We start from the raw sequence: 10,883 nt of genomic DNA, 5'->3' as shown, positions 1-10,883 counted from the left end.
ATCATCCCAGTTTGGGGAATCTATATGTTGCAGATACACAATGAATCCCATTGTAGCTGTATCTATTGTGTCATCTATTTTGGCAAGTATTCTGTCTTTAGGCTAAGAAGGCACACAACAATGCCAAACTCCTCATCATTGCTACTCATGTGAACTAAAATATCTAACTACAATTCAATGTGCTTTGAAAATTTAGATTAAAAACTGCAACCAGGCACTGAAATTTGTATTCAAATGTCTGGAGTAAAAATAAGACTGTCAGGGTGTCAAATACCCGAGGGAAGTGCAGATGTCTGAAAACTACTCATTGCTTCCGACTACTGCTGATTCATCCGTTCATCCATCTGTTCAACCAATCATAGGAATGGCCCACTAATCAAAGTAAATGCCTCCAGTGTCACCAGCTGCCTGTAAGCAAGTGCTGCCATGAGCGGGAGAGCACGACGTCGGCCCGAAGGTCGAGGTGTGTTTTTACTGGCCCGCATACTTCAACTTATTCACCTGCTTACAGCTCTTTCACTCCTTTGCATCTGTGGAGAAGATGTTTCAAGGCACAGGGCGGAGGAGATGTGAGGATAAGAAGCGTATGAGAGGAGCCAGCAGAGATACGAGGAACCGAAACGAAGAGGCACGGTCTGCGGGTAAGACGAGAGCTCGTAAAAGTTCAGGTCGGTTGGAGTTGGACGGTGTGTTTGTCTGCACACCTGCTTGGCTCTGTTGCAGGTGCCGCTCAGATCTTTCACTGTGTGTGAAGCCTCCGAGTCTGCAGCTCAGCATGTGACCGATGCCGTTTTAGACCAAACAAGGAGGGACAACAGACGGCAACAAATCCACCCAGGCGGCAAATGAATGAGAAGTTAGCTCAGTGTTCTGGCTCGTGTTGCGATGAATACATGTAAAAATAAATGTATTAAACTGCAGGAATTATGTGGAGCCCTGAGCAGGACTGCACGGGGCCGCACACACCCAGGCTCAGTGGTTGGGGACACAGGAGACGTCAGGGTCGGCGTCAGGTGTCCAGTCTTCGAATGACTTGTAACCTCAACCCGTCGTAAAGCCCGTTCTGATTGGCCGCCTGCGTCACATTGAGAACCCCCCGCCTCCCCCCCTTTCATTATGGAAGGGGACACTGGCCCCTGAGGAGGGATCCATCAAGGACCGGCTTTTCCCTGCCATGCTGGACCCGGGCCCGAGTCAAATCCCCTCTCACTAATGTGTCTGCATGGAGGAAATGTCAAGGCAGAGAGCTTTTTATCCATAGATCTTTAAAAAAAAACAGAGATTGTAGAGGCAAAATCAGACTTGAGGGAAATGTAAGTGTTTTTGTTGCAAAAACATCCAGCATCCTCTAACTTTTTCTCTCCTGAGCTTCATCCTGCCGGCCCAACCTCCTGCCTCTGATCCCCCCCTCCCTCCCTTTAACCTCCCCTCTTCTCTCTCTCTCTCTCTTTTACCTCCCTCCTGGACGGGAGTCCAGATTGTATAAATATCTGTGAGCCGCTGGTGAGTGCTCAGAGTTGCAGACCTGTTCGCAGAGGAGAGAACAGGAGAGAGGAGGAGAGAAGCAGCACTTGACAGCAGCAGGAGATAGAAGACACACCTGAGAGAGGACAAGACAAGACAATACCAGAATCTGTGGATTTTACAGCGCACTTCCACAAATACTTAGACCTGGACAGAAAAACATTAAAACTGAAGTGTTGAGGTGGAACAGAGTCAACCATGATCCTCCTCCTGTCTTTGTGTGCGTTTGGTCTCCTGTTGCAAAGTGATGCACAGCAGGACCGAGCTGCTCTCTGGAGGGGAAACGACCGGAGTGGCCGATGCCAGTACACCTTCACCGTGCCGAGCCCCGTGGAGGCCAGCTGCCCACAAACCGGAGGTCCCGAGGTGGAGGGCTTAAAGGCCAGGCTCGGCCTGTTGGAGGTCCTGGTGGCTCGGCTGAGCGGAGGAGACACTCCGCCGCCGGCGGGGCCCCAGGGGGCTTCGGCCAGAGGCCAGGCGGAGCTGCAGGAGGCGCTGAACCAGGCCACGGGAGAGAGGAACCTGCTGCGGGGAGAGAAGGAGCGCCTGGAGAGGGAGCTGGGGGGACTTCAACGCCGGATGGAGGAGATGAGGAGGGAGACGGAGAGGCTGAGGAACAGACCGTGTCCTCCCCAGACCCCCATGGTGCAACCTAACCCCCCTCTGGACAGGGGCTCAGTGATACCCGCTGCTGGTGAGAGATACACCACACACTTATGTTGATATGTTTAAATCATAATAGCATGTTTACATTTTTTTAAGTCACAGAGTGCACAGAGAAGTAAATCTATTCTCATAATTAAGATACACACTATGTTAACTGCCTGCAAAAAGCATACCCTTCGATATAACGTGCAGTTTCATTGAAAAATTATGAGATCATAATGGCGTTAATATATAAAATATAATTTCGATACCAATTGCCAGTGGATTCTTCACGCATGGCAATCCTGCACACGTGTTTGTGATATATACAGTAGCTCAGGTTGCCTCCAGACTCCCCGCGTGTGCACAAACCATCTCAAAGAAAAATAAAGAGAGAAAAAGGTGTTACATGTTTTCATGACCCACACCTGTTTGCGAGCGTGTTTTCCTGTGGCAAATGTTTTGGTTGCCCCGGCAGTCTGCGGTCACACTCGGCTCTGGTTTCCCTGCTTCGCCGCTCAATCCCCTGCTTCCTGACCTGCATTTAGAGTTGATGGAAGGGGGCCAGAAAGAATCAGCGAAGCATTCGCGGGGCAGATCCTGCTCTCTTTATGACCGGTGTTTCCCTCCGCATGGTGAGAAGTGTGCGAATAGCAAGGCTGGGAAGGGGAGGCGGCAGGGGCTGAAATGTGACGCACGCTCTTGAGGCTGTGGTTTGGTGTTCGGGTCTCAACTCGTGGCTTGAGATGATGCCTGATGGGTCAGCGCTGGTGGTCGGACGGAGGTCTGCGGCCAAGAACACTATCCTTCCTGAGGTTAGAGGGCTCGCAGCTTCAGAGTTATCTTGGAGCCGGTGAAGTTAAAGCTCTGGTATTTGTTCCTCTGTGGGTTTGCCAGACGTCCATCTGATTGACCTTCCCGCTCGTCCTTTCACCTTTTGGCCACTCCTGGCCACCCCCCCCTTCTTTCCACAGTTCTAGCCGTTGCTGTGTTTCCGCTCTTGGCTCTCAGTGTCAGGAACTTTAAAAAAAAAAAAAAACGATATTGCCAGCACCAGTAAATTCTTCTTTACCGATTCCTGCCAGACAACCCTTATATACTCCATCTCCTGCATACTTGCAGCTTATCTGCTGAGCTCTTCATGTTTGCACCTGCAGACTGAAATACACGGCCAGGGCCCCTCGGGGTGACAGGCACATGCCGAATAGATCATCATCAGAGGAAGAAAGGCAGGGGAGGAGAGAGGGAAGATAAAAGTCAAACAATTTTGGCAAGTTTGCTCAAAAAGAATATGTAAGTTTTTCTTTTGATTGTTTACGGCCCAAGGAATGGGTTTTGACTTTTAGTAACACTCAGCACTAAAAATATACAAGCTGTTCTGTGATGGCAATGATATGACTTTTAAAAATAGATATCTATCCTCATAAAAATGACAATGGTAGTGACAACACAAAGCCCAAGCATGCCTGCTAAAAATGACCAAGGTATTTTGCCGTGGAGGACCTGGCCACTGCCAAAAGCAAGACTCAAAATAACAGTGAAAAGGTAGAGGTGGTTTATTTCGGTTTAGCCTTGGAGTTTTAATTAAATTGAGAAGGGAGGACTTTTGAACAACCAGAGGGGTAGAATAGTCATATGTTCAGCATTTATTGAGTTGTATTTCGAAGCATATTTTCATTTGTCCACCTCAAATCAGTTGAATCAGGTCAAATGATCAAACCCCTCATCTGGTAGACGAGGCTGTTCAGGCATTCATCATGTTATTGATTAGATACAAGTGTACAGATGCTTCGTCATACTCAAAGAGGAACTTTTAATCAATCTTACTGGTCCTTGAGCCAAAGATTTTGAGTATTCTAGGTTAGTCAGGTCATTGTTAGCTGTAATGTGATGTTGTTCACGTTCATTAGAAGTCCCTCTTACATACATTGCATCACATGTTTTCAGTTTATAGTCAGTTCTTACTCCATTGGCCCATGCATTCAGGTTGAAATCAGTCTTTGTGTTAAGGAGGTTCACAATGATGCAAAAAGAATGAATATTCTCCCAGTACGCACAAGAAAATCCAAATTAATGTGGCATGAGGTGCAAAAACAGTAGTGAGTGAAGCGCAGAAGATTTTGCCAATATATAAGGGGAAACAAAACAACAATATGACCTTTAGGATTTACACAAATATCACAAGCATCCTCTTTTGATTTCCTGGATGAGCAGCAAGACATGCAGCCATGAATAAGAGATGTCGGGGGCACTGTGCTTTACGTTCAACACGCACAACTATAAAAGCAAATACCCAAATGTGCACAATTGGATGAAGACCTGGAACAATGAGAGAATAATTCTGATGAACTTTGTTAGCTGGACTTGATTAGACTCGTATTCAAACAGGCAGAATCCTCTGGGAAATTAGTGAGTTTTATGATATTCTGCTCAGTGACATCCCAAAATAAAGAGGCCGGACATGAGGGCACATGTGATACTCAATCATAGCACACACGCACACGCATGCATGCACGCACGCACGCACGCACGCACACACACACACACACACACACACACACACACACACACACACACACACAGGGAGGGGACAGTAGCATGTGGCTGTTTACCTGTGAGGATGAGGATGATGAATGAGCGCACCCTGTGGGAACAGGCTCGTAGCCGAACGGAGCAATCCGTTATACAGGAAAATATTTGTTCTGTTTTAGAACACACTCAGAGCCACATTCCTGTTGTTCATCATCTGGCCCATCACTGACCTCATGCTCCTCTTCATCACCACCCTGGATCAACATCATCCTCCAGATGCCAACACACACACACACACACACACACACACACACACACACACACACACACACACACACACACACACACACACACACACACACACACACACACACTCACACACACAGAGTCGTATATCATGAAAACATGTTTACAGTAAAAAGCCATTTCTCCTCTTTTGTGTGTTTGTATTTCCAAGCATCTGACGAGGATGTAGTATCAACATATTGTTTATCATTGTTTACACAAAGTCAGACAGAAAAACTAAGAATGGGGGGTGGAGGGAAAGGAAGAGAAGAGAAGAGAAGAGAAGAGAAGAGAAGAGAAGAGAAGAGAAGAGAAGAGAAGAGAAGGGGTGGGCAGAGCAGGGCACTGACGTGTGTGAGTGTGTGTGTGTGTGTGTGTGTGTGTGTGTGTGTGTGTGTGTGTGTGTGCGTGTGTGTGCGTGTGATAGCTGGTCAATCTACCGACTGCCTGTCTCCAGAGCAGCTGGGAATCCCATTGGGGGTGTGTTTGTTTCCTGCTGTCACATTCCCTGCTGTCAGTGGTGCCACAGCCACGTTTCATCCCACTGATTGTAAACTGTGAAGCACAAGTCCCTAAACAGTAGCATGCATGTGACATGCATGTATGTGTTTGTTCTCAGGATCCAACCCGATGTCCCACCTGATGTCCAGGACCAACAGGCAGGGCGACAGCAGCAGTCTGAGAGGTGGGACAAAGTGTTTTTGTTGATGTAACTTTGACTTTATGTGACTTTTGGAGCTCATTTCACCCCTTTTTTCTGTTTGTCCGGTCAGATTCAGCCTGGCAGTACGGATCACCAGGCTTCCAGGAGCTGAAGGCTGAGGTGACTGAAGTACCTGCCCCTGACGGCAACGACGACAACACAGGTTTCTATCACTTGCTTGAAAAGCGTTTATTCCCAATTAAGCGTTTTCATTTCAACATTGCTAACATGTGTTAGACATTGGACTTCTTTTTAATTTTTTTGCATACATGCTTGGTCATTTAAGCAACTTTAGAATACTCTAGTTGAGATTTGATCAAATAAAAACAAGCACCATAGGAAGAAAACCCAGCAGATATGAATCAAATCAAATCAAACTCATCTTCCACCTTTACATACCATGTGCTTTCAGTGAGATATGCGCTCTCCTGGTTCTCCTGGTTCAACATCAGTTGTTACTGTCATATTCACTTTGGACTCTGGAGGGCGCTGTCACCCCACTTCTGGAAACGATTAAAGCAACTGCCCCCAAATGTCAACACCTCAGCAAAACATTCAAACTCTTCACGGAGAGACCCCCTGGGGGGGAATTAAACACATACATCAGGCATGACAAGACGAAAAGGGGAATCAAAGTCCAGCAGGATCACAAGACAAGGGGGAGAAAATATAAACAAGAGAGAAACCTGGTTGCAGAACACACAGATTATGAAAACCTTTAAAGTCAAACTCGTATCTCAGTAATTGATGTGGAGTTTGATGAACAAGTGTAAAAACATTAAATCCAAAACTTTAAATCCTTGAACAATGCTCAAGGTCTTATAATTTTCAGTGCAGAGAAATACAAAAAAAAAAAAAAACAACTCTTCACACATACATTTAATCAATCAGTCTTCTGTTTGTGGAATTTTGCAAACTTCAACATGCATGTTTTTAAAAAAATGCACGCTCATAGTTCAGCTTTGATTTTAATAGCACTCTATCAATAGAGTGGCTTTCACTGCTTGATCACTGAGCTCTTGGCTCGGATCTTGGTGTCAATTCCAAAACATTGCAGCCCAATGGCTTTTACTTTGAAGTACCTGTGGTCAGTGTTTTCTTTGTAATTGTTCCACCTTGCAATGTGATCCTGTGGGCTGGAATGGACCTTCTGGCAGGCTGGTCTGGATCCATGGGGTCAAAGTTTGACACCCCTGATCTAGAATAACGTCCTCCGACACCATACATGTTTGGAAGTTTAAAAAAAATCTCTAAAGTATATATAGGTAGGTGTGTAATTTCTGGAAGGAAACACATTGAGCATAAAGTGCATTTTAATGATGACAAATATGCATAATAATACAATTTTAGATCATTGGATGTGAATGTTTTTGGGATCTTACTCTTAAAACTGTGAAACTTAGCTTATACAGAAATATATAAAACACTATATATATAATGAAACGCTATAACAGCAACTGTAAAATCCTCTAAATTCCAACTTAAACCACTCTCACTTTTCCATCCATCTGACCCAGCAAATATGACACTGCCCCCACCACCCCCCCCCCCCCCCCCCCCCCTCCTGCTGACAGCCTCAAAGCAAATACGACTATTAATACTGGGGCATCTGGGGCGAGAATACCACAGTCATGCCAGTCCGCGAGCATGAGGGACCTCCTGAGCTTCATGTCCTCTGTACGAAGGAGGAAAGCACCTGTATCGAGGACGTCACTCTGACTGTTTATCTTCTCTGGGTGACTTTCCTGAAACCACATCACGGGTAGAAACACACCTGCAGGTAACATGCAAAGTTATTTAATCTCGGATCATGCGCTGCACCGCAGAGAAACACGGTATTGAGTGTATTTATAAGGCATATTCTTGTCCAACACTGAATCTCATGCTCAGTCCAGGACCTGAGAGCAGAGGGTGTATTTTTGGGGAGCGGTAAATATACAACCCGCCTTATCGTTTTTCCCTGAAAGAGAAGCGGAGGGTTCCTGGCCAGGGATGAGTTGTAGCACAGCTGCCACTGCTCTGGTGGTGGTGGTGGTGGTGGTGGTGGTGACTCAAAGCTGGAGTTAACAGAGACGTCACGCAGCATCTCCAGACCCGCTGTCTGCGTCTACGAAGGAGGCGATGACCTCACGACACCTTTGATGCGCTCTCCGGTTACCTGTTCATCACCCAGCCAGCCCTCCACTGGTGCAGAGCCCCTCAGTTTCCTCTGTCACTCACCCAAGTTTGAGGTGAAGATGACTGCACAGCAGAAAAAAAAAAAAAAAAAAAAAGAAGAATCTCAACAAGTGTACGTTACTATTATAACACTATTATAACACTGCATGTGTTGAACTTTCTCTCTATATAGTATAATGCAGGCACTCAAACATTCAATGTCAAACAGGGACCACCATTCAAAGCTCAGTCAGATCATTTCCGTTATTTCATATTGGAATGTAATCAGAATATTACACATTTTTATCTGCGAGGATGTCTCTTTTTCTTTTTCTTTAGGAAAATAGCAATTCCACACATTCCATATGGAAATAAGTGTTGATCAATTTGAACGAGACGAGCCATATATTAAATAATATAGTGAATATTCTATGCATTCATCTTCACTTTATCCATCTCAGGGTTGTGGGGCACTGAAGCTGATCTCAGCTGACTGTGGGTGACGGCAGATATTTATTGGAAACATTTACACTTGTTGGCAATTTAGAATCGGTACAAATTTTTGGACTGTGATAGGAAATCGAAGCACCCGCGAAGAATAACCACAAACAAGGACTAACAACGATATATTTCGTCGTCGTCGCTTTCCAGTTCCTTTGCTACGTTAACAAGATGTTCAGAATGATCAGTTCTGGCCAGTTTGACAGTTGGTTGAGCCACTCAGCGGCAGCAGGGTCAACACCAGTAGGTTAAAGGGGCTCATTGCAATGTGACATTTTAATAATTTTATAGCAGTCGTCCCATCTCTTATTTCATGCCGGAGCACCGGAGGTCAAAGGTCACCTCGGGTCCCTATAAAGATGTCAGGACAGGAACGAATGATGAGCTTCATTATGGGTCTCAAACTGTGTTTGGTCAACCTCAGACAACCCCGACCGGCATTCAGGTTATTAAAAGAATGCAGTGTGTGTGAAAACCGTGCCTCTGAGATTCATCTGAACACACTTCCTGTGTCGAGGTTTTCAGGCATGTTGGTTTTTTTTGCTTAAATGGATTTCACCTGTATAACCCTTGTCCAACTGCTCGAGCAGTATTATTCACATTCACCCATTCATGCACCAGTGGAGGCGACCGCCATGTAATGCACTAAATCCATCCATTGGGGCTCAGTGTCTTGCGGAGATGAGAATCAAACCTACAACCTTTTGATTGGAAGGCGACCACTCTACCAACCGAGCCACAGCTATTGCTCTTACAATTAAGCTCTAAAATTTGCATTTTAATTAGATAGTTAGAATTGTTATCTTATCTTATTTTTTAATCATAATTTCTTCTTGAAAGTTAAAGAATTATTCCACTGAACTCAAAATCTTTTCTGCGCATGGGGTGTCCAACTCCCTCTCAGAGAGGCTTGCACGATACTTTGAAAACCCCCGATCTAAAACCTGCAGGCTATCTCCTCATGCTTTCCTCTCTCGTTTCCTCTCCTTCCTCCACTTCCAGGCTGCGGGCAGCTGGTTTCAGTAGGCGAACCGGTCACTCACAGAAAGGCCGACAACATTGCGGGTAAATACGGCGTTTGGATGCAGGACCCCGAGGCCGTTTCCCCTTACGGCCCCAGCATGGTGTGGCGCATCGACGCCGTCGGCACTGAGATCAGGCAGCTGTTTGGGTACGAAGACATGGAGCAACTCTCCAGAGGCTTTCCGTCAAAGGTCGGCGCCACACGGACGGTACTCTTTTTATGGAGTTTAAAAGCTCTCCGGTCATTTTTCGATTGACGCGTGGCGTTTTGACTCTGCAGGTCCTGCTGCTGCCTGAGCTGGTAGAGAGTACCGGCGCCGCTCTGTACCGAGGGTCCCTGTACTATCAGAGACGTCGCAGCCGCACGCTCATCCGCTACGACCTCTCATCCGAGAGCATCGCCGCCCGGCGTGACCTGCCCCACGCCGGCTTCCACGGCCAGTTCCCCTACTCCTGGGGGGGCTACACGGACATCGACCTGGCCGTGGACGAGAAGGGTCTGTGGGCGGTCTACTCCACCAGCAAGGCCAAAGGGGCCATCGTGATTTCTCAGCTGGACCCTCACAGTCTGCAGGTGAAGAAGAGCTGGGAGACCAGCGTCAGGAAGAACTCCGTGGCCAACTCCTTCGTCATCTGCGGCAAGCTGTACACCGTGGCCAGCTACGCGTCCCGCGACACCCTCGTCAACTACATGTACGACACGGAGACCAGTCAGGGGAAGACCGTCGCCATCCCCTTCAAAAACAAGTACGGCTACAACAGCATGGTGGACTACAGTCCGGCTCAGCGGAAGCTGTTCGCCTGGGACAACTTCCACATAGTGTCCTACGACGTCCGGCTGGCCGGCCAGCAGGCCAACTGAGGCCGACGCGCGCGTGACTGTTGAAAAGTGACATTTGCTCACCTGTTCCTGCTTCAGAGACTCACCGCTTTAGAGCAAAACGAGTGGCAGCAGTAGTTAGAAAGCCAACATCGCCAGTATTCATGAGTAGAAGAGCCTAACTACCAAAGTCCAAAGTGAAACGAAAACGTTTCAGGAACAGTGTCCCCAGCAGGTCTGCTTTTTTTTTTTTTTTTCTTTTTCTCAGTGGAAGGGCTTTTTGCTGTGGCATGGTCCACAAAAATGTTTTTAGAGGAATTATTTTTGTACCGCCTTTAATCCAGATGTATGATTTTAATGTTTTTCGTTGTTGAGCTGTTTGAAGTTTGGGGTCTGAAGGATGAAGCTCGGTTCAGTTTGACCTACTTGCAAGTTGGAAAAATCCAAAGCTTACAGTTGACACGCACTCCCGCGGTTCCACACGCCCTACAATGTCTCACTGGTTATCAAGCACAACTGCACTCTCACTTCGCATGCGTTGAATATTGCATGTTGTTGTACATTGTAGTCAGCATAGTCACAATGTTCAAAATCATCATGAAATAAACTTTATCCCAGAATACGAGCACGTGTAATTATTTCAAGCGCTTTTCAAGGCTTTGAAACATGTCACCCATTAACCTTTTTAAAAAA

The 10,883-nt window shown here is 46.5% G+C and overlaps 1 protein-coding gene across 1 annotated transcript; it reads left to right on the top strand.

Annotated features, from left to right (window-relative positions):
* The first annotated feature begins 1,526 nt into the window (after nucleotides 1–1,526).
* On the top strand, nucleotides 1,527–10,810 carry myoc (myocilin). Its single transcript, XM_080506479.1, has 5 exons — nucleotides 1,527–2,218; nucleotides 5,606–5,671; nucleotides 5,760–5,852; nucleotides 9,350–9,561; nucleotides 9,651–10,810. Exons 1-5 carry the CDS (start codon nucleotides 1,723–1,725, stop codon nucleotides 10,230–10,232), a joined length of 1,449 nt encoding a protein of 482 aa, XP_080362605.1. The 5' UTR covers nucleotides 1,527–1,722; the 3' UTR covers nucleotides 10,233–10,810.
* Nucleotides 10,811–10,883: the final 73 nt, after the last annotated feature.

This window comes from Blennius ocellaris (genome assembly GCF_963422515.1).
Source record: "Blennius ocellaris genome assembly, chromosome: 12".
NCBI classification, from domain to species: domain Eukaryota; kingdom Metazoa; phylum Chordata; class Actinopteri; order Blenniiformes; family Blenniidae; genus Blennius; species Blennius ocellaris.
This window is presented reverse-complemented; position numbering and strand designations above follow the sequence as displayed.

What these genes read in the sequence shown, in the direction of transcription:
- myoc (XM_080506479.1), top strand. Translation starts at nt 1,723, where the DNA reads ATGATCCTCCTCCTGTCTTTGTGTGCGTTTGGTCTCCTGTTGCAAAGT. An exon ending in CGACAGCAGCAGTCTGAGAG is followed by an intron (nt 5,672 to 5,759) that starts GTGGGACAAAGT and finishes TTGTCCGGTCAG; the next exon opens with ATTCAGCCTGGCAGTACGGA. An exon ending in CGGCAACGACGACAACACAG is followed by an intron (nt 5,853 to 9,349) that starts GTTTCTATCACT and finishes CTCCACTTCCAG; the next exon opens with GCTGCGGGCAGCTGGTTTCA.